The sequence below is a fragment of the Dermacentor albipictus genome, chromosome 3, assembly GCF_038994185.2.
Source record: "Dermacentor albipictus isolate Rhodes 1998 colony chromosome 3, USDA_Dalb.pri_finalv2, whole genome shotgun sequence".
NCBI lineage: Eukaryota > Metazoa > Arthropoda > Arachnida > Ixodida > Ixodidae > Dermacentor > Dermacentor albipictus.
In genome coordinates this window covers 25,370,507-25,394,050 of record NC_091823.1, presented here as the reverse complement: position 1 = coordinate 25,394,050, position 23,544 = coordinate 25,370,507, and the positions used below count along the sequence as shown (strand labels likewise).

Genomic DNA, 23,544 nt, shown 5'->3' with positions numbered 1-23,544 from the left:
ACTTACACATACCCGTTGATTCTTTCTTCTTAGACTTTGAAAAAGCACTCGACAAAGTTCCGCATCAATGGCTACTGCTAAAGCTTTCACGACTAAACATTAAGACACCTGTATACAATTGGATTCGCAGTTTTCTCACCACTCGGCAACATTTTGTTTATGCTAGCGCCCACTCGTCAAACCGATCCCCCGAAATCTCTGGTGTGCCACAAGGTAAAGTATTTGGACTCCTACTTTTTATTATTTATATTAATGACCTCCCAGCTAATATCTTTTCTGCCTATTTGCAAATGACTGCGTCATATATTGTTCCATTAGAAAGCGCGGATATTAATGCTCTTCAAAACGACCTCCGCCTTATTCAGTTCTGGCGTAACACATGATTAATGTTTTTAAATATAAAGAAAATTTCATTAATATCTTTCCACCGCAGGCCACATTACCAGCCAGCAGAATATATCATTTCCGGCTCCACCATACCATCCACTGTAGGTTATAATTATCTTGGCGTAACATTTTCAAGAAATCTCTCTTGGTCAACCCAAATAACAAACAAAGATGACTCCACGATTCGCGCTTTGGCCTTTGTTCGTATATGCACTTAAGACTCGCTCCCCCGTCAGTGAAGCTAATAGCTTATCTTACTGTTCACCCCAAGTTAGAATACGCGTGCGCTGTTTGGGATCCTCATCAATCTAACTTATCTAATATTCTCGAATCAGTCCAAAATCGTGCAGCTCGTTTTATTTACTCCCTGCATCTTTGCCATTCCAGCATTCCCGAGCTTAAGGCTCGTGGTCACCTGACCAACCTTGAATTGCGACGTCACCCATCTAGACTGTGCCTTTACCACAAATTTTATAATGCTCCCTTCGAAGTTCTAGCTACCTTGCCAGTTCATCGCTTGTTCAGCCGCACAAACCACCCCAGAGCGGTTTACCCTCCCCCAGCACAAATGACCCCTCATGTAATTACCACTTTTTGTAACGACCGTACGGGACTGGAACCATCTACCTACAACTGCCGTGCACCACTCCAACCCACATCAATTCAAGACGGCACTGGAATCGCAATTTCACTGTAATTAAAACCCATCCCTCATGTAACACCCCAACTGGGGTCTTTGAGGTATAATAAATGAAATGAAATGAAATAAAGGAAGTGGTGAGTTTGCGAGGTCCATGGCCACGCAGTCGTCATTCCCCTCAAGCTAACACGCTAATTGTATGCTTCCTTTAGAGTGTGAACTCTTACAATTCGCGAGGCGAGTAGGAAGGAACTTGATTTGAAATGTCGGTTAATTTGTGAACACTTAGCGCCGTTGGAGTGCCTTTTGTCTCTGATGCTACAAGTGTGCACCTCTCGCGAGAGGCAATTCTGGCAACGTCCTATAGGAGGCAACGTGCTAAGATCTCACCTAGAGAGTCTCCGTCATCCCAGAAGAGTTCTCCTTTTGCAGTACCATCCTTGTCAAGAGCCGCAAACAAGAACAAAGGCTTCTGCCGCCTGGAATGTGCACAACAATTAGCGAAACGCCACTCTAGAAGATGAAATACCTCTTAAGAGGTGTTATGAATGTTAGGTTTGGATGATAAAGGCTGTGTAGTGTGATTAGGGCTGTACTTATAAAATGTGATCACATCAAAAATATGTAATGAGTTGGCATTTCACACGTGCGGAGCTCTCTGAGCGTTCGGTGTAGACGAGACAAGTTTCCGCACGCGACACATGCTCTGATTGCTTCCCTCGCTGACAAATTCCAACGTCGCTGGTTGCCTCCTTTCCGGTCGGCGCAACCACATCCTCCTCATCCCGTAAGCTGGTACACAGTATATTCGTGTCGCTCAGTACCGCACCAGCCTTGAAAACACGAAATACTGAGAGCAGCCCGTGACACTGCATGCTTGCTTAAGAGAAATTCACAGACGAGACTGGCGCAGCGCTGTACGGAGTCAAATCGTCATATATTCCCGTTCGCGTGCCTTCTTTTGATACACATATTGTGATAAATCGAGCGGTAGTTACGTACGCAGGGATAAAGTTCAGTAAGCTTCGTACATACGGGCGCGTTCACGCAACGCTGGTCCCCCTCGGGAAGATGCGCGCTGCAGAACCAGCCGATGAGAAACGTTGTCACGATCAAGTGGGTAGTGCAGAAAAGGGTAGTGCAGTGAAAACAATAACATGTTTTGAGCAGCAACCCAACGGGCAAATATTATGGGCATTTCCCGGAAATTCTGCCAGTGGTCTGCGAATCTTTCAGGCGGCCGCGTGACAAAACGTCAACTGTAGTAGTTTACACAATTGGCAATTGCACACCCTTTATCATAAAGCAATTTAATATTTTCAAGCCTTTGCAAGACATTGTACATTTAATTGCTCGTAGCCGTCGCCGAAAGAAAGATAATTTATCTTTATTTTATATATGCTTCTCACCTACTAAGTGACGAGAGAGAAAGAGAGAGAGAACACGCGCTCCGCCGGCTATGGCTACGGCTACGGCTGCGGCACTCCGGCTACGGCCACTGAGCGCGGGCGCGCTCTCTATCTTGGAGGTAATCTGCGATGTGTTCGAAGGCTGCAGGCCACCCGATAGAGTTGATGGCTTTTGCGTGCGCTATGCCCTCGCGCGTCTAGTTGCATTGAAGTAAGAAGATGCAACACGAAGTGGAATTTACCCGACGCTGCTGCCACTGTTAATCACTACAAGCGTTCTGACAGCGAGGGTATACAGTCATCGACTGAGATGTGTTCGTGTTTGTCATTGCTCGCTTGAAGACGTGATTGTTAATTGAATTAGCCAACGAGTGTTTAGAGAAGTTTATACAGCCGATAAATTTTCTAACCGTGCTTCGTGTAGCTGCCTGATAATTTGCTATCGCAATTAACGCTTTGCCTTTCGGGTGAAACCGCCACTTTTTTAACATTGGGGGCGCTTCTCAAGGGCCGCAGTAGCGCCGCCTAGCCGAGGTTGTGAGGTCGATAAGTTTTCCTCCGGCTAGAGTGCACTAGATCTCGGCGTTTTAACCAAAATTAAGATAAAGCCATTATGTGGGCGTCTGAGATGTTCTTACTGATCCTTTGTAGTCGTGGCATTCGTCGCCCCTGCGAAGATGTGTCCCCCGCGAATGAGGATGTTCATCGGGTCGCTCAGAGCGGCGGGGAAAGTAAGGTGGGTGCCGCTTTCGACTTTCACGCCGATCCCGGAGAGCAGGTCGTACCAAAGACTGGCGGGCACATAGGCTTTCACTTGGGTTTGGTTCTGCGTAGAAGTGCCAAGAAACTCGGGTAACAAGCCGTGCAAACGCGCGACGAAGCAGCACACCCACTTGTATCCATATTTAAAGAAACCCTTTAAGGACATTCAAAATTATCTTTTAAGAAAAAGATTCAATGCCCTTCCACTCTGTGTAGAAAGATGACCAGCGAAGCTGTGTATGTGGGTTCCTTAATGGCGAACTGCACCTCCGCCGCGGGCCGGCCCGGTACCGCACTATCTTCAGGATCGGCCCACGTAGGGGGAGTTCTTAACGCTTGCGTCACCTCCGCCGCGAGTCGGCCGGGAATCGCATTACCTTCGGGATCGGCTCACGTATGGGGAGTTTTATGTGTGCACACGGACACCATCCTGGAGGAAATAGCGCTTAACAGTTTCGCTGTAAAAAGAAATCTCTACAGGCAAGCTATTATGGGTGGCCTCGTTGCAATCGCGACGACGCTATGGGCTCTCTAGAAGAGCGGCCACACCAAGAACGACGCACGACTCAAACTTCCGCTGACGCCGACAAGCGAGAGCACGCTGTATATAGTCAAATAAAGTTGCATTCATTCATTCATTCATTCCGCGACGCCCTCCGGTAGCGCTGCAATTACTTTCTGCGTCTAATCCTGTCTGTCTTGTCTTCTTCGCGATGTATATATATTCCATCTCACAAGCTAGTTTCAGCACTGTGAAAGCTACACGAATTCTTAGCCAATAGGAAGGCTGCATGCCCCTCGAGATGGAATCATCCGCGCCGCGTTGTCTGCTCAGCGTCTTCTTGGCATCCTGTTACATGTTCCATGGTTGGTGGATTGACGCAAAAGTTTTGTGACGCCGTAACCACAAGCTGAGAGAGTGCCAGTTGAGTGCCATCTGTGCGGTTTAACCGAGTTCAGATTGGTCCACCTTGACTGATCAAAGAAGTCACCACTGTAGGTTAAATGAGGCGTACAACTCTTGCGGTGGCGGTGGAGTATCCGCCTCGCGTGCAAGAGGACCATAGTTCGAATCCCGGTGCGCGCAATTTTCCACCAGAAAAAAAAAACCGTGTGTTGAGAAAATTGCATAAACAGGCCTGGAGTGCAGCCTGATCCCGGTGACCAGAACCGGTAACGCACTCTCTCACCAGTGCCGGATTGGCCACCCTGGTGCAGTACTTGGCCACAACCTCCTATATGAATACAACAATCAAACCCCGGCCCTCAGTCCCCAGCAACCGCGAAGCAATTGACCACGGCGGTGGTCAGATCTGTGATGCAGCAGAGGGTGCTAAGAATCCCTGGCTCCGGACAGGCCGCCATTGTAATCTGAACCTGGCAACATTTAACATTAGAACGTTATCTAGTGAGGCGAGTCTAGCAATGGTATTGGAAGATATAGAGGGCAGTAAATGGGATATAATAGGGCTCAGTGAAGTTAGGAGGACAAAAGAAGCATATAAAGTGCTAAAAAGCGGGCACGTACTGTGCTGCTGGGGCTTAGCGGACAGACGAGAACTAGGAGTCGGATTCCTGATTAATTAGAATATAGTTGGTAACGTCCACAAATTCTATAGCATTGTCGAGAGGGTGCCAGGTAATGTTGTGGAACTTAATAAGAGGTACAAATTGAAGGTAGTACAGGCCTACGCCCCTACATCCAGTCATGATGACCAGGAAGTCGAAAGCTTTTATGAAGACGCGGAATCGGCGATGGGTAAAGTCAAAACAAAATGCACTATACTGATGGGCGACTTCAATGCCAAGGTAGGCAAGAAGCAGGCTGCAGACAAGTCAGTGGGGGAATATGGAATAGGCTCTAGGAATAGCATGGGAGAGTTATTAGTAGAATTTGCAGAACAGAATAATATGCGGATAATGAATACCTTCTTCCGCAAGCGGGTTAGCCGATAGTGGACGTGGAGGAGCCCAAATGGCGAGACTAGAAACGAAATAGACTTCATAATCTGCGCTAACCCTGGCATCATACAAGATGTGGACGTGCTCGGCAAGGTGCGCTGCTGTGACCATCGGATGGTAAGAACTCGAATTAGCCTAGACTTAAGGAGAGAACGGAAGAAACTGGTACATAAGAAGCCAATCAATGAGTTAGCGGTAAGAGGGAAGCTAGAGGAATTCCGGATCGAGCTACAGAACAGGTATTCGGCTTTAAATCAGGAAGAGGACCTTAGTGTTGAAGCAATGAGTGACAATCTTATGGGCATCATTAAGGAGCGTGCAATAGAAGTCGGTGGTAACTCCGTTAAAAAGGATACCCGTAAGCTATCGCAGGAGACGAAAGATCTGATCAAGAAACGCCAATGTATGAAAGCCTCTAACCCTACAGCTAGACTAGAACTGGCAGAACTTTCTAAGTTAATCAACAAGCGTAAGACAGGTGACATAAGGAACGATAATATGGATAGAATTGAACATGCTCTCAGGAACGGAGGAAGCCTAAAAGCAGCGAAGAAGAAACTAGGAATAGGCAAGAATCATATGTATGCGTTAAGAGACAAAGCCGGCAACATCGTTACTAATATGAATGAGATAGTTAAAGGGGCTGAGGAGTTCTATAGAGATTTATTCAGTACCAGTAGCACCCACGACGATAATGTGAGAGAGAATAGTCTAGAGGAATTCGAAATCCCACAAGTAACGCCGGAAGAAGTAAAGAACGCCTTGGGAGCTATGCAAAGGGGGAAGGCAGCTGGGGAGGATCAGGTAACAGCAGATTTGTTGAAGGATGGTGGGAAAATTGTTCTAGAAAGACTGGCCACCCTATATACACAATGCCTCATGACCTCGAGCATACCGGAATCTTGGAAGAACGCTAACATAATCCTAATCCATAAGAAAGGGGACGCCAAAGACTTGAAAAATTATAGACCGATCAGATTACTGTCCATTGCCTACAAAGTATTCACTAAGGTAATCGCAAATAGAATCAGGAACACCTTAGACTTCTGTCGACCAAAGGACCAGGCAGGATTCCGTAAAGGCTACTCAAACATCAGACCATATTCACACTATCAATCAGGTGATAGAGAAATGTGCGGAATATAACCAACCCTTATATATAGCTTTCATTGATTACGAGAAAGCGTTTGATTCAGTCGAAACCTCAGCAGTCATGGAGGCATTGCGTAATCAGGGTGTAGACGAGTGGTATGTAAAAATAATGAAAGATATATATAGCGGCTCCACAGCCACCGTAGTCCTCCATAAAGAAGGCAACAAAATCCCAATAAAGAAAGGCGTCAGATAGGGAGATACAATCTCTCCAATGCTATTCACAGCGTGTTTACAGCAGGTATTCAGAGACCTGGAGTGGGAAGAATTGGGGATAAAGGTTGATGGAGAATACCTTAGCAACTTGTGATTCACTGATGATATTGCCTTGCTTAGTAACTCAGGAGACCAATTGAAATGCATGCTAACTGACCTGGAGAGGCAAGGCAGAAGGGTGGGTCTGAAAATTAATCTGCAGAAAACTAAAGTAATGTTTAACAGTCTCGGAAGAGAACAGCAGTTTACGATAGGTAGCGAGGCACTGGAAGTGGTAAGGGGATACATCTACTTAGGGCAGGTAGTGACGGCGGATCCGGATAATGAGACGGAAATAATCAGCGTTTCGCAGGCATTCTCAAATCATGAACAGCAGGTTGCCACTATCCCTCAAAAGGAAAGTGTATAACAGCTTTGAGTTACCAGTACTCACATATGGGGCAGAAACCTGGAGGCTTACGAAAAGGGTTCTGCTGAAATTGAGGACAACGCAACGCGCTATGGAAAGAAGAATGATGGGTTTAACGTTAAGGGATAAGAAAAGAGCAGATTGGGTCAGGCAACAAACGCGGGTAAATTACATCTTAGTTGAAATCAAGCAAAAGAAATGAGCATGGGCAGGACATGTAATGAGGGGCCGCATAACGTAAAACTATTCCAATATGTTTTTATTCCAAACTCCTGACGTCAAATTTGCGTAACCGCCGACGCAAGCATCGGGCGGTAACCCGCAGGGTTGTCTGAACAAACCAATGAGATGCTCCCCTCGGTCATAGGATGTAACTTTTCTTTGCTTGAAAAACGAATACCCTTGCCGGCACTGAGCGACTTGTCTTATCTAATTGGCTCACCAGAGGCGAGGAGCATGCTCAAGTGGAGAGGGATCCGCTGGGGCCGAACCACTGCACTGAATATCGATAACCGGATGAAGAGGGTGGTGCCGGCGTCTGCGATGGCTTGCGGTGGCTCATCGACAATCCCGGCGGCACGCAACGGAACCTTAAGAATGACGCTAAAACGTATCCTCAGGAAAGAAGAGTTGGCAGAACGAGGTCGTAAACGTGCTGAAAGTTCTCGAAGCCGTTACACGGCCACGCAAGAAACTTTATTGCGCGCAAATAAACCCATGCTTTCTGGCAGGGGCGAGTAGCCAGTGCCGAAGCGATCGGCGGCAGCCATCTTTTATTCCTTTCGAAACGGGGCAGCCTGCGGCTATTCAGAAGAAAATTCAGTTTTGTTCAGCATATTAATGCATCTTTAACGGGTACGCATCACTTTGACGCAGTAAGTTTTTGCTGTTTTGTGACGTCGCGTGAGAGGTAGGTGAAGTGGGTGCAGCCCAAAAACTTTTTACCAATAGCAGAGGGCTAATGGCAAGAAGGCGTCGAATAAGAAATAACTATTTATCTTTTGTCGGTCAAATTATGCATAATCAGTGTGTACACGTCATATCAGGTTGGGAGCTGCCGAATTTTTCATGACGTCGCGTGACAGACAGGTGAAGCGGGGGTGGTCCAAAAAGTTTTTGACCAATCGTGGTGGGCTGATTGCAGAATTGGAATAGAAAAGTTTGGAATAGTTTTACGTTATAGCGCCCGAGGAGGGAAGATAACCGATGGTCATTAAGGGTTACGGACTGGATTCCAAGGGAAGGGACGCATAGCAGGGGGCGGCAGAAAGTTAGGTGGGCGGTTGAGATTGAGAAGTTTACAGCAACAACAAGGCCACAATTAGTACATGACCGGGGTAGTTGGAGAAGTATGGGAGAGGCCTTTGCCCTGCAGTGGGCGTAACCAGGCTGATGATGATGACGATGAACCACAAGCTGTGTTTACATGAAAGCGACAGCAGGGCTTCGCTTTACCTGTACGATTTCACTGCGGTTTTCTTGCAGCCTCCTGAGCAAGTATATAGCACGCGTGAATGCCCTTGCAAATGTTCACCTGTGCCACAGCGTCTGTTAAGCGTCTACTTGGCGTTTGCTCGACCCCATCATCACGTACCATGCTAGAGCGGGGTAGTAAATTAATGACGTAGTGAACAATCAGGCTTTTATAGTCTTCCGCATCGTGAACGCATCACCACTGCTAATGCTGTGGAACCATCTGCTAACTAGAAACCAAACCAGTTTTACGGCTCGGTGCCGTGTCTGTAGTCCTATAAACGTGAAAACAAACAGTCGATCGCAAGAGCTACGAAAAAGATACCTAATTATTTGACCCAGCTTGAGATAAGGCTTAGCAATGACCGATTTTGCGGCTTGTTTCTTGTTGACAGGGCGGAGAGCCAGGAACAAGCACGAATTCGGACCGAAGCGGGTGATCGGCGCTGTATAGGCGCTACCATGTTGCCACGAGTAAGGTGGCTGCTAGGGTTACCGGTAGTAACTGCCGCAGTAAATTTCGGTATCCGACGTGCATACGCGAAGGTCCTAACATGTAAGGTATCGCTCTACCGTGTCCTGTAGTGAGCAAAAATCACAATCTCTAGTGGAGCCAATAATCAGCCAGTTACGCCCGGAACTATATACTGCAGTGCAAGGATGTTTCTTGTGTGCGGCTCGTACCTTCTGCAGTTCTGTAGGCACATTGTGACATGGACTACGAAGTTGGTTGCATAGAACATCACCGAAGAAGCTTGATTATCAATTACAGATCGATTGATTTTCGTGACACATCTTTGAAGTTTGAAATTAAAAAGTTTTCGTCTGTGTAGCTTCTCTATCAAAGGGCTCCTCTGTTCTTTTCTCTGAGTTCCCCCCCCCCCCCCCCCCACGAGAATAACTCACAATTCGAAGCATAAGCAGTTTCAATTCAGAAGGCATCTAAGATCTCGAAGGTGGAAATCATTGGATCACGTAGGGAGTTAACACTGCATGTCATCTTTTCTCACGTGGAGTATTTCAACACATACACGATCGCAAAGAGTTTCGCATTCGCACTTGAAGCGCAATCCTCGCTGCGTTAGCTTGCGCTTCTTACATTGAGCCGGTAGTTCGTGCACAGATGGCCACACGGTTGCCACCTTCGCTCGTTAAAGTCATGCGAGCACTGCCTTGAAACGCTGTAAAGCATTCCTTCCGTAGGCCCTAACCATGGAGGTTAGCCGAATTTGTTACTTTCCAGCCGCCTTGCGGTTCAGCATGTTTGTTGTGTTACCTACTGTCAATCGGCTCACGTTGTATTTACTCCTTTCCTAGTTTCCGTATATCTTCATCGGCTGTCTTCAGTAGTTGAAAAAGTGGGCGAGTTATTTGCTTTACTATGAATTAAATCTCCTTTCTGAATTTTCCCATTTCCTGAATGCTTCGAAATCTCGATATGCTTTGCTATAGCTGCCACTACTCTTGCAACGCCTGACTATTTAGAACGCAGAGCGTCCGACTTGATGAAACAAAATAAATTCAGCGTTGTGGCACGTCTTCATCAATGCGACTTCTGACGTTGAAAGCCAGGAAGAAAACGGCTGCTGAAATTATTTACGGCACCGTGCTGCCTCGCGTACTGCTCTCGCCGGTATTGAAACAGATTAATATGGAACCCGCTGCTTACCTGGTACAGTGCCGGACTGAACAGAAAGGCCGATCCCCACATGAACTGTTCGTCGATGTCGTAAGTTTTGGGATCGTTGGGGAATCTGCACGCAACCGAGTATTGAAAGTGGGGCAACTGTGCTATTTCCTCTAAACTCGGCATAAAATACTAGTGCTTCGAAGCTAGAATCACATCAAGACACAGCAACGCACAATATATGTGTCCCGACAAGGCAAAACAGCAGCAGGTGTGAAATTTTCCCACCGGTAATTTTAATAAACTGTTGGCTATAGATGCGAAGCGATGGTGATCTAGGGAGCGTTTTATAACGCGGTATTAAAATATTTTTACTTTTCTTTATTAAACGATCGTGTAAGCCACCCCAGGAAACAATGCATACAAACCCAGGAAGAAGGGGACAAATTATGTATTGGCATTTGGCTAATAACGAGCCTCTTAGCAGCCATGACAGTTGTGATAGATGGTTTTGTATCTGATTCATAAATTCTAATTCGAAATGAAAGCATTTGATCATTTTTCGCTCACTCAAAGAAGAGGGGCCGGGCGACCGTCTCTCCGTAGACATGGCTTCTGTAGAACAGCGTATACAGGTAAGGAATCAACATGTAACGGATGCGCAAGTTCTTTGATGCAGCTTCGATCACGGTTTTGCCGAGGCTGAAAGGGTCTTGGTCCTGCGAATAAAGAAATTTTGCTCACAGTCGGCAGCATCAAATACGCAAGGTTACAAACATCAGTTTTAAACGGAAGAGCCAAGCCTTCACGCAATGTTTTCGTGCAGGCACCCAAATGCACCAATTGCAGTGACAGCGCGAAAAGATGCGCAGCGTGCTTAGTGAACGTCGCTCTTCCAGAGTCGAGCGTTATCTAAAACGAAACGAAGAAATTACTGCATGCTGGCTGTATAAAATGAGCACGTGCGAGAAAACGCTGACGTTCTTGTTAAATCTTGGCAGTTTTGTGCCACGCTTCAGGTTTACGCGCACGTAGCTGTTCACCTTTGGCAGCGCGGTTTGCAACATACTGATTAGGTATCCGCCCGGCAAGACGCAGGCAGAGACCACCGCCACGTGACCCACGCGACCAACGAGGCCGTAAGTTTGGAAACAAAAATTGACCGTAATTTTTTGCTGTTAATAATCGACCTACTTTAGCCAAATCATCAAAAGTGTAGTTCCTTAAGAGTACCTTATTAATGTAAGCTAATTTAGTGCCTTCCTTGAGTGTGCCTTAACGTATCGCTGGCTGTGCCCCCCTTCTATTTACCATCAAGCCGCGGTGGATCTCCGGCCGCAGAGGCACATACATGCTCAGGGTAGCATAAGCTCGGAAACGCCTGCGCATCGAGAATTTCATGAATTGAATCTGGTGTATCCTGGTGTACTTAAGTAATTAGGAGCGCGCCACTGACGCGTCTGCCATAGCTGAGGTGCTGCTTTGGTAGACGCGTTTAATCTAACTTATTATTACGTGCAACGGAATCATCGGATAGCGTTGGAACCTATAGTGGCCCTAAAAAAATTAAATTATGGGGTTTTACGTGCCATAACCACTTTCAGATTATGAGGCACGCCATAGTGGAGGACTCCAAAAATTTTGACCACCTGGGGTTCTTTAACGCGCGCCTAAATCTAAATAAACGGGTGTTTTCGCATTTCGCCTCCATTGAAATGCGGCCGCCATGGCCGTGATTCGATCCCGCGACCTCGTGCTCTGCAGCCCAACTGTAGTAGCCCTATGCGCTAAGACGTATTACCGTTTTCTTTTCTCGCTAAGAGCCTTCTGAGAATTCAGAAGCAGAACAAACGCATGACAACTTATTTTCTTGAATTCATTCAAGCTCCAAAATCTGCAAGGAAGGGAGTGGGTGACAAATACACAATACAACAAGAAAACAATGCAGCTGATAATAATACAAATGATGTTCAACTGCAGCCTTAATCCAATAACATCGGTTGTTCCGGTGATAATAGGTATGCAGGTGGTTACATTGTTGGCTGTATTGTAAACAAGAAAGTCATCAAACAAGCTTTTTGAGAGGATGGTGTGAGTATATTGTGCGCATTATTGCAAATTTAATTCATCAAATTTATTTTAAAAGATATAACTTTAGGATGCTGCTTACTCTATAACAAAAGAAGTGAGAGGCCCAAAACTTATTTAATAGATGATGCAATAGAAGCACGGGCATATATAATGAAAAAATGAAACGTGCATTGCTATTATTGATGGATAACTAATTCCTTTTATAGTGAAGTTGAAGGGACGAAGGTGCCTCGTAAAACTTCTACATAGTAAACGTGAAAACTTACGATTACATCGTGGCTGTTGTGATTCCTGGAAAATGGATAAAAGGCTCCCAGGGCGTGCCAGCGGGCGCACAGCTCGACAGTCGCGTCCTTGTTGAAGCCGCATATGTCTGCCCCCATTAATGGCATTCCGTACATGCTGAAGCTCAGCATATCTGAAAGCCGAATTCACGCCTTTAGGAAATATTTTTTTACAAGAAGGCAGCTAGTGTCTGTGAGAAGAACACACTCGTCGGTTACGGCATTGGCATATCCATAACAAAGACCGTGATATTTTAATGCTTGCTTAAGAGCTAGATTAGATTGAATGTACTAACACCATCTAGCCACTTTACCAAGTTGAAATTATAAAGGGCTTTTAGTGTATATCATTTTGCTTAAGGTACCGACATCTGCAAATAGGCACCCTTCCACACCCTCACGCTCTCACGGCATAAAATTCTGCACAGTGTTCTACTTTTTGGCTATCAGTACACGCGCAATCAGAAGAGTCTGGTTGCTATGACGAGCTGCATAGCCATTGTATGTTTGATTGGTACTAAAAGTCTTACTTTTTCTGGTGTTACTAAGCACTCGCGTTGAGCGAAATTTTCGTATCTGCATTTACAACTCTAATCAATACTAACCCAACATGACCAGTGCATTCAACAGTTTTGCTGTTTGTTGTTCAATAGTTTTTTTTTTCCTCTGTGAGTTTTGTGTTGATAACGTACTGATTACTTGTATAGCAAAACTCGAAAACATTCGCTCCATCTTATCGATCTTGCAGTTTTTTGTATAACTCCCTTCACATAATGTTGCAATAGGAACCTGTGATGTACGGGAATAATAAATAAATAAATAAATAAATAAATAAATAAATAAATAAATAAATAAATAAATAAATAAATAAATACTACTCGGTCTGTCTCGGGAGGCAGTCATTGGCACCACTGTGTAACTGAAAATACCGTTTTTAGGCCATCCGTATTTGTCTTTGTTTCTTGAATGTAACACACTTAAAAATGGCAGCTCGGATTGAACCCGATGGTCGCATGATCCTGTTATTCAACTTCTTTTATCTTTGAAAACGTTGTGCCAACGATAACGCGCATATTTTATTGGCACGTTTAATACTGATTAATACGCGCCGCTGGGCCAGTTGGTTCGTTGTTCGAATTGAAGAATACCCTTTTGATTGGGCCTTCCATGTGTTCAGAATCCTGTGACCAAACTACACCATTCCAGAGCCATATCGCCACTGCCACATGCCACGCAAGATTATTAGAGTATTGCTTAAGAAGAGGTATTTTGCTTGTGCAAGTCCTCACGTTGCTCGTGGCTCTTATGCCATTCCGCGACCAAGTCAAGCGAATCTGCAAGATCTTCAAGTCTTCTTCTTTGGCAGCATGTGCGATTTTTTTATGCTGTTGTCGTGTGTTTTGTTACACTGGATGGCTGAGGCAGTGCTGGAAGCTTTTATTCGACTGCTTGCGCGCAGACCACAGGTAGGATCTGTACTGTCCTTGTCTGTATTGTCTTATATAGCGTTAATCATAATTTAAAACGTTCAGTGCTCACTGGGAATGCTGAGTTTCATATCCTCCCACGAAGAGCTGATGTCTCCAGACCAGAGGCCCGACCACACAGATTGTCCTGGTGATGTCGCCCGGGAAATGATGAAGGGTCGTTTCCGGCGGATCTGAACGAGGGCTCTAAGCATGACAAAATTAACAGATTACAGCCTGTCATTCGCATAGTCAATTTAGCTATAGCCATCCCATAGCCATGCGCATAGCCAGCCGAAATCCCTTTTTGGTAAGTGTTATGCGTCGTGTAGTCGGAGATTTAGTGCATTCCTTAATAATGCAATGCTTAAATAAACCTACACAGAACCCTAAAGTGATATCACAAAATGTGGCCATCCTTGTTAATTTGCGGACTAACTATCTATATGCATACCAGCCGTTTCGGTGCAACATATTGTCAAAGATTCGCATTTCATGTAATTGCATACTGCAGTCATTTTGCATTTACTCTGTATCAACATACTTGTACGTTGCTCTGGCCTCCAGCTGGGAGTAGATATTGTGGACATTGTAGTGAGACGAGATGTAGTGACGGTCGCTCATGCAAAGGGTCAATGCGCACAGCTTCTCTCCGCCTGGAACGTACGGCGGTTGATCTTCTTTCTGGTTCGGAGGGCAGCCGTCCTGGTGGCCGTCGTAGAAATTGGATGGCTCATTCATGTCCTGCATGATAAGAAAGGGACTGTCGCTGTTTTTCGCGCCTTGATATCGGCCTTGTAGTTCACTGCCCTAGCAGGTTCATTCGTTCTGACACATGCAAGAGCTTTATGTGTTGTGTACAACGGACCGCACAGACTAGCCTTCTACAAACACCTGTTGTTCCCTTTCGCTCCACAGGGGTTTCTTTATTTATATAACTACCTTTAATAAAGTTTTTCTCTCTTTATCTCCATTTTGCTACACAAGCGAGGGCACCAGAACAGAAGAACGGCAAAGATTCGGCCATTTTCAGTGGCAGAGATATGTAATGTGATCATTTGATGTTTCACTGATTTGAAGTCTAAGCGCATTTTCTGTACAAATATTCCCAAATGATTACGTCGGGGCGGTTGAAGTCTGGAGGTCTCTCTGTGTGTTTCCGTACAGCACACTACCGTGAACATTTACGTCCACGTGTAAGCGTAAAGATTTCTAGCTGATGAAGCCAGTCAATTCATAGAAGGGTTCAGAAAAGTAAACTCCACCGTTTTCCCCGTAGGGCTGAGTGACTGTCGATACAAGAGTACATGGCGAAAACTGTATTCTGGCCGTGAACTGAATAATATGTCATACATAACTTAATTTAGCCCTCCTCTTTGCACAAAATGTCGTATAACACAACCCCAGGCATTGAATTTACCTGTATGACTCGGGACAAAAAAGAGAACGACACGAAACGAGCGCTCATTCTAGGTGGTAGTCAATCCTTTAGTGTTCAAGAAACGTCAAGATTTTCTGCGCGCTAGTACAGAGCAATTTAAACAACAGTATGCTTTCAGAACGCTTTCTGCAAGTGAACGGTTTTCTGCAATTGCGTGCGCTCTGATTTCCTCTCTTCACTTAATCTTGTTTTTCTTCTTTTCTCATCTATAATTTTATGGAAACTGATCGGATGCGATATTTGCTGATCAACTTCCCTGCCTTTTCTTTTTCACTCATTCTCTTCCATGCACGATATCTTCGGGTCAGCTACTTACGACTTTGTGCACTATCATACTGCAGAAACGCACCAGCGCATTTGGGGCCTTGCACATAGCAGGCAATTGAGTCCAGGAGTCCAAGATCTTCTCCTCTATGAAAGGCCTGTCGTCCAAGTGCCCCAATGCTGCTCGAAAGGCACTCCTCAGGAAATTCATTGTTGTCATTAAATTAGTGACGTTTCCTTAGTGCCATCGCGCAGGTGATTATGAAATTAAACTATGCAGTGCTATGCGAGAAGAAACTATACTAGATTTCGCTAAAAACAAAACAGTGAACTGCAGAATCGGATCATGCTAGGGCAAGAGTTACACTCAGCCATGATATTCCGAGCACTGGAAGAAAAATACTTTACCTAATCTTTCAACTGAGAGAGAAAGTGAATGGAATACTCACAATCCAGGCGCCATCGAAAGGAACCTCATCATGAAACCTGGTGAACTGCTTCATCCAGTAAGCCGTCGCATTGGGGTGGCTGAAGTCAGGGAACACGCTGCTCTTGTTATTCCAAACCTGTCGAGTACAGAATGCAGGGTGATGCTAGAGTAGCTGCCGTTAGATGAAAGCCTCACATTACTGACTGCGCATTTAGCAGCCCCTTGCACTTGTTGAACACAACCTTTCCAAGTCATCTCGCTTATCTTAAGTACAACTTGAAGGTGTATAACATAATATTGAAGAAAAAGTCCCAATGTCATCATAACCGCCTCAATTTACGCTGTAAAGCTGGGTCAGTAGTCAGCGTCAGGATTAAGATTAGGCTTTGCAACTGGCTGTTCATTGCAATGCCGTTGGCGAACTTCACGCCAGCACCAGGGTCATGGTAGAATCTAAGTTCACAACGCCTTCCATTGCTTCACTTGGCAGAGCAAGATTTAAGGGTTTGTGTAACCTAAATATATATGTCCATTGGACACTTCTACTGCTAGGCATTGGTCGGAAACAATGCGCCTGTAGCAAAAGCGTGCAATAATTATTGTAATAAAACCCAGCGATTAAGCTATGTATTCGCGCGTTGAGCTGTAAACTAGGGCCGAATCTTTTACGAAGCACTAAGGTTTTTCTTTGAGCAAGTTGCTATAGAAGGGAGAAAACTATAAAGTGCATGCAAATCTATTTTCTTTTTTTTCCGCAAATCATTTCAAGGAAGGTGTGGCAGCTACATACTTTGACTGCATTGCAGGGATTTAATTGCCTTCGGCTTGCTGTGGGCGTGCGAAAACGCTTCTGATGTTTCTGGTCATAATGATTATACCAATTATGATTATATTTACTACTATTAGTACTCTGAAGAGCTACTCAATTTGCGAGCAATGACTAATTAAATACGGAACTGTGGGTAAAAATGGCAAACATATGTACATTGCAATTTTTGAAGCCTTATATTATATATCACAATGTTGCACCCAATCGATAGGCGGGTGCGAATAATAGGCGGGTGCGAATATTCGAAACTTTTGAATAACAAATTCTCTCCGCTGTCCGAAGGAACCTTGACTGTGGGTGTCTTGTAGCATGCTAAAAAATTAAGCTAAGTGGGTTTCTCTCGGTGAATAATTGCCTCGATAGTTGATAAATAATTATGGCCCCGATGAACATATGCCATAAGAAGCTTGATCAGAACATTCTTAATAAATAGCTTTGTCTTTGTTAATGAAATAATGGCGAATTGTCCTTGCCTTCATAATTGTCACTGTTTGGTTGTGACACGTTTTCTTGCAACCTTCTTAAGAAGCTTAGTTTCAACGCGCTGAACAATATACGAAATTATTTTGGCTCATAGGAGCGCTTCTTCATATATGCAGACCTCCGAGTTTTGTCCGGAATTTTTATTTTTCAGCCTTAGAGGAGCGCGTCGACATGGCTAAACGCTCGACTATGGTGCCGTACTGATACCTTTCCGTAAACAATGCCTCCCGTGATATTTTTGACGAAGATATCCATGGCAACTCCGTCATCGTAAGGAGGGTAGCTGCCGGGTGCTTCAGAACCACTCACTGCGGGATCCTGTGGGAAAATAGACATGTTTTTGATGTATTAGTGCCTGAAACAATGCATCTTCAAACAATATGCTTTCAGATGGGCAAGCATTCAAGGTGCTCGTTAAACCACTTACCACGATCATGACGTAGTGGCGGCCAGAAGCGTGGAGCTCACTGACGAATTCCGGAAGACCGCGGAACCTGTCCTTGTCGTAAGTGAAGTCATTCCGGCTTATCATGTAGTCAATGTCGCTCCATTGTGTGTCCTTGACGTCGCAAAAGAGAAGAGAATAGCATATTTCTAAGGGATTTACGTGGCAATGTAACGAATGTTCTCTTAAGTGAATGCATTTAAAAAGAATACTTCTAATTCATGTAAAAAGAATACTTGTATGGTGACTCAACATGCCAGTGGAGGCATAAATTTCACGGGACGAGCTCTGCAACGTTTTCCAATTTCCAAATCATGATGAACTTTAATATACTTATCTCAGAGAGCTGTATGATGTTCTAAGCTGTAAAACAAGATTATATAAACTGGCGCTAGCACCAATATTGCAGTGATGCTTGCTCATGAATGTACAAGTACACTGCATCAGATTTGTTAAACACACACCTGCAAGCACGGAGAGAAAAGAATATATACAACTGTCATTCTCCGTTCCTGCCTTTCCTTTTGGTCAGAAACACGTCTAGGAATGCATAGCCTTACAAATTAAATCTTTTCCTGTGCGTTCATTTAGCGGTACTTATGTGTCAGGCCTTCGAGTCAGTACTACCCGGAAAGGTTATATCAAAATCATGTCACACACATCGCACATCAACCAGCGCCTATGCAAAACAGCTCAGAAGAGGAGAAACCGGAACATCTACGATAAATGTTTTAGTCCTTTTCTATGTTGTCGTAGGACTAGCGAAAGAATGGCACGGCAACGAAATAAACAGAAAAAATAACCTCACAGGGCGAACGCTGGTCGTGTTGCGCTCCACCATTATACAATGCTCAACAAGTTACCCCAGTAGTCAATTACGCCCTTTACACACTCGAAGGAAAGACAGCATTTGTGTAAATACCAGTGGAATTCCGGCCTTGATGTTCATCTCCATGATGTACCTAGTCCGGTTGAGCGAGTTGTAGCCGAAGCGGCACAGGTGGAAGCCCAGTCCCCAGTAGGGAGGCATTGCGGGCATGCCCACGACGTGCTGCAGCTGGCTGACCACGTTGGCCGCCGTCGGGCCAGCGAACACGAACAAGTCCAGCACGCCGCCCAGGGCTCGGAACGTGACCGCTGGCGTGGGCTGCAGCACCACCTCTGAAGCAAGAGTGGCGGCTCGAAATGTGCCATGGTCATCGTAATTGCTATTATCCGTGTAACGCTGCTTTTTTTGTTGTCGATAACAATTATTTATTGACATTGTCAGGAGTATCTTCAGAGCAGTACGCACCTGCACATAAACAATGCGTCGGAGTAGACTATATCGGCCTAGGCGTATGGCTTACAAAATGTTGTGGATCCTCGACCACCGTTTGCTTAAGCTCAGTACTTAATTGTCGCTTTTGATCGAGCGCGATTTTTAATCAGACAGTTATCGTAGTCTTCATTATTCTAGTATTAACCCTCACATTGAGAAAACCCTGGCCGTTCATCAAGTCGCTGCCTAGAAAATAATATCTATATCTATATATTGGATTCTGGGTTTTTACGTGCCAAAACAACGACATGATTATGAGGCGTGCCGTAGTTGGAGACTCCGGATAATATTTGACCCCCAGGGGTTCTCTAAGGATATAAAAGGCAGTGGCCGACGAACGTTACGTAAATATCAGAAATTTCTGTGTCATTGGGTATACTTGCAATGCACTTACTGCAAGAGCCTGTAAATCTTATATTTTCTGTTGGGCCACCACTTGGGATAGTTAATTCACAAGAGGAAGAGACTGAATAGAGGAAACCCACCCAAGGCATTGCTGTTGTGCAGGAACACTCCGTATCCCTGCCGGTCGTTGTCTACTCCGAGCAAGATGGGGTGCGTGCCGTAGGTGTTCTTGCCGGGCTAGAAGGTACAAGAAGTTTTCATCATCAATATGAGAATGCATCTGCACTTGCACGCGAAAAGACTTGCTGGGGGCCTATTTATACGCGTACTCAAATTCGTCAGTAATATTAAAAAACACGTAGCTGAAAAGAAAATGACCTAAATGAATATAAAGAAACAAACGAACGAACTCAGGGTCGTGCTTTCATGTGTGGAGGTCCAGGCGTAAGCTTTGTACCACGTATGGCGCATGCGCAGAGTGGATCCTTGGATTTACTATTGCGTTCTTGACGTTGCGAGCGAATTCATCATTCTGACAACGCGCACGTTGCACACACTTTTGTGAGCAAGCGTACGCTTGTGTAAGTGTAACTCTCGGGCAACGTAGTTTCATAAACAAGGTAAATGCAGTCTGCCGCTACTATGAACGAGAAAATTTTTTTAGGCAGCACTGATACCACTGCCTCGTTTTAGCCACTGTTAAGTGAGGTTTATCGCGAGCGTATACAAATGCATGACACGCGTGGAAATTTCACCGTTACTGCAACAAAAAAAAAAACATATAGTCGTTTTATGTGTTCTATATTTCGAAAGAGAAAGATTTGTTCGAAATAGTATCAATTACCAGCATTTCGTGCCAGTAAATCACCGGAGTTAGATGCCTTTGTAACGACTTAATACTTATCGCTGTCACCGCCTTTCAAGTACTTATGCCATACAAGAGTACACTTTTGATTCATAGCGATACCGAGATTAAATACAGAACAAAGCTAAATAAAATATTTTTATATATAACCCTCTCGTCACAGTTATCGTATTTCATACAATGTTGCACGCTTAATTTTTATAGTAGCCTAGCCAAATTGCGCCTTGTAAACATGGTTGAGAAATCGCGTCCACATACAGGGCAGCGATAGCACCTCAAGCCGAAGGATCACGTGCTCCCCTGAACCGTGGCACAGCGAGCGCAGAGTCTGAAAGCATAATCTCCAACAGAAAACTTTCGCACACAGAGCGTATGGACTAATGTCGGATAACACTAACGCCTAGACACGGCGGCCAAAACCCCACTTTACATTACTTCACTAATCTCGTTGATTTATGGTTTCGAAGCTTCCGCTTGCGAATCAGTGAGACGGACATCAAACGTGGATTGCTCTGGAGCACTACTCGACCGAACATTTACAACGCCAAGGCGCAATATTTCTTTTTCTTTGGATGAGTACTGCTGACGTGAATGCAGACCTTAGGAGGTCGGTCGCGGTTGAAGACGAAGCGTCTCGTCCAGCTGACGTTTCGGCGAAGGGTCGTCCATTGTTCACCGAGGCCATAAACGTAGTCCGAGGGCAAAAGCGTGGAAAGCTGGAGGAACTGGTCAGTGAACACGAGGCGTGACAGGTTCGTGTGGAAACTGGAAAAGAAAGGAATCGGGTGAAGTCAGTTATTTATTTGTGTATGGGGGCGCCCTACGCAAGGCAAACAAAAGAAACACGCAGACACGCGTCTGTGTGTTTATATATATATATATCTATATATACATACATATAATGATCGATTTGGATTAACCAGAGGTTGAAATAGTCTTAGGTTATCCCGGCCAACGCTCCTCCCTCACGCTTCCTTCTGCGCAAGCTGCGTCGTCTAGCGACGTCGCCTGCAAGTCCGCGCTTTACGCGTACATGGATGTACGAGGGTTAATCAATAAAGACTGAGACTGATGCTCTGAAATCCTCATTTCTGAAAATTATTTATCGGCACTTTTATCACTTTCTGTTTGCTCTCCAGTAAGTGAATGCATGCCTCCAACCAAGCCTTGAAAACATAGGAGGACCACCTTTCGACACCTACTTAAGAATGGCCTCCAGTCTCTTAACTTATTCCATGAATTGTTCCATGTCAAAGCGATGTCCTTTCAAGGCGATAGCGTTAAGGACCCGTGTCGCAAAATCCGGCGTCGGTGCCGGCGTCGGTGGCGGCGACGTTGTCCTCATGAGAAAAAAATATGCTGTCCCGTGATCGAGAGTGGATGTAAGCATAAGATGGCTATCGGCAAAGCAGACTGGTTGGACATGATACTAGCCATAGAATTGAAATGGGTGCAGTGCATGAGTGGCTACTGGCAAAGCAGACTGGTTCGACGTGATACTAGCCACACCCTTGAAATGGGTGTAGTGCATGAGCGGCTATCGGCAAAGCAGGCTGGTTGGACACGATGCTAGCCACAATATTAAAGAATGGCTGTGGCTTAGCTAAGGTTAAGCCCAGGATGCGAAGCATACTAGCCTTTATTTTAGTTGTTGAACCACTGTTTAGCCTGGTGAACTGCTGTTGATTGGCTATATTTGGTTCGGCTAGACTAAGAAACAACTCATGCGTTACTCTGCTTCGCCTTCAAGAGTGGAACGCGACAGCGTTCCCGTCAACCCGCCAAAGGGTGTAAGACAATGGGCTACGGCGCAGCGACTACGCGCCCCGCATTGGACGCGGTGAGCGTCGAGCAACGCAGCGTTCGGCGCGGCAACGAAATGTGCGCCTGAGCAAGCGACGCACGCCTGAGCCTTAGAAACAGCTCGTGCCTAAGGCAACACCGCATTCACTAGAGGCGCTTTTGTACCGCTTTGAAGCATCGTACTCGTGGCTCAGTGGTAGCGTCTCCGTCTCACACTCCGGAGACCCTGGTTCGATTCCCACCCAGCCTATCTTGCAAGAGTTGAGCCAAAGCCACCTAGAAACAGTCTCTGTAGCACGCCGCAACCTTCGCTTCTCATTCCAACGAGCAGCTCTGTCTCCAGGAGGCATCTCACCTCGTGAGTGTCTAGCAGAGGCAAGCGCAGCTGCTTATATACCGCCGCGACGCCGCGAGCGACGGCGCGAGTTGGAGCCCCGTTTCTCCTCTGTCGTGACGTCACGGTGTCACGTGGTATTGAAGGCGACACCGCCGCGCCTGAGGAGCTGGGTTGAGCTCTCGTTATATGCTTCGCATAAAATGGGTGCAGTGCATGAATGGCTACCGGCAAAGTAGATTGGTTTTGAAGGCGACACCGCCGCGCCTGAGGAGCTGGGTTGAGCTCTCGTTATATGCTTCGCATAAAATGGGTGTAGTGCATGAATGGCTACCGGCAAAGTAGATTGGTTGGACATGATACTAGCCACAATCTTAAAATGGGTGTAGTGCATGTTCGCAACGGCACACCTCATTTCACCACACTGCACCACGCCATACTGTGCACTGGTTCATATAGAAGCAATAGTTTCCTGTCACAGACAACATGATTGCAAGTCTCGCCTCAGTCAAACAGCCATCCGCGGTGCGTCGGACGCTACTGACTTGGACGCTGCCAAACGCGCCGCGGACCTCACGGACCACTGGCGTTGAATGGAGCACACACAACTCCGTCTCAGCGCGAGTAAGAGCGGGCTCGAGAGAGAAAATGTGGGGGCTTTTGCTGCTTGAATATAGGACTCAGCCTATGCACTACGGAGGAGGTTTCTTAGAGCGCGTTGTATTCGTTTGTCCCCTAGACATGCCGGCATTGCGGAGTGCGGTCGAGTTGGTTTATACGCTCCGCCGCTGGCTGCCCGCGCGGTAAGGCAGAGGGCGCAGACGCCGCTTGGTGACCGCTTTGCCTAAAGAGACAATGTTCTGGACTGGTGTTGTATAAGTCGCGGGTCGCTTTTTTTCGTCGCGGCGATAGATCGGATATTTTACTAGCACTGCTCCAGGAGGGCACATGTAACCGGCAAACGGAGGCCTCAGGAGAACACCTGAGGTTATATTAAAGCAGGCGGCGCAGGATCTCCGGGGCACCCAAGCGGTAGCGGGGCGATCAAAGCTGGAAGCAGGGCGGCCCGTGAGTTGGGGCCGCAGAGGCCCAACCCACGGGCCAGT

At 45.9% G+C, this 23,544-nt stretch overlaps 1 protein-coding gene across 1 annotated transcript in view; it reads right to left on the bottom strand.

The window, feature by feature from the left end:
- The window catches only part of LOC135903864 (lysosomal alpha-glucosidase-like), a 43,045-nt gene that overhangs the window by 4,650 nt on the left and 14,851 nt on the right, over positions 1 to 23,544 (bottom strand). The window contains exons 6-18 of the mRNA XM_065434272.2: positions 20,901 to 21,066; positions 19,577 to 19,673; positions 18,693 to 18,931; positions 17,753 to 17,884; positions 17,533 to 17,643; positions 16,033 to 16,149; positions 14,423 to 14,622; positions 13,952 to 14,085; positions 12,395 to 12,546; positions 10,608 to 10,756; positions 10,080 to 10,164; positions 3,075 to 3,262; positions 1,418 to 1,506 (exon numbers count right to left, since the gene is read on the bottom strand). Of these exons, the coding sequence (XP_065290344.1) occupies positions 1,418 to 1,506; positions 3,075 to 3,262; positions 10,080 to 10,164; positions 10,608 to 10,756; positions 12,395 to 12,546; positions 13,952 to 14,085; positions 14,423 to 14,622; positions 16,033 to 16,149; positions 17,533 to 17,643; positions 17,753 to 17,884; positions 18,693 to 18,931; positions 19,577 to 19,673; positions 20,901 to 21,066 (1,859 nt within the window). The remainder of the gene's footprint in view (positions 1 to 1,417; positions 1,507 to 3,074; positions 3,263 to 10,079; positions 10,165 to 10,607; positions 10,757 to 12,394; positions 12,547 to 13,951; positions 14,086 to 14,422; positions 14,623 to 16,032; positions 16,150 to 17,532; positions 17,644 to 17,752; positions 17,885 to 18,692; positions 18,932 to 19,576; positions 19,674 to 20,900; positions 21,067 to 23,544) is intronic.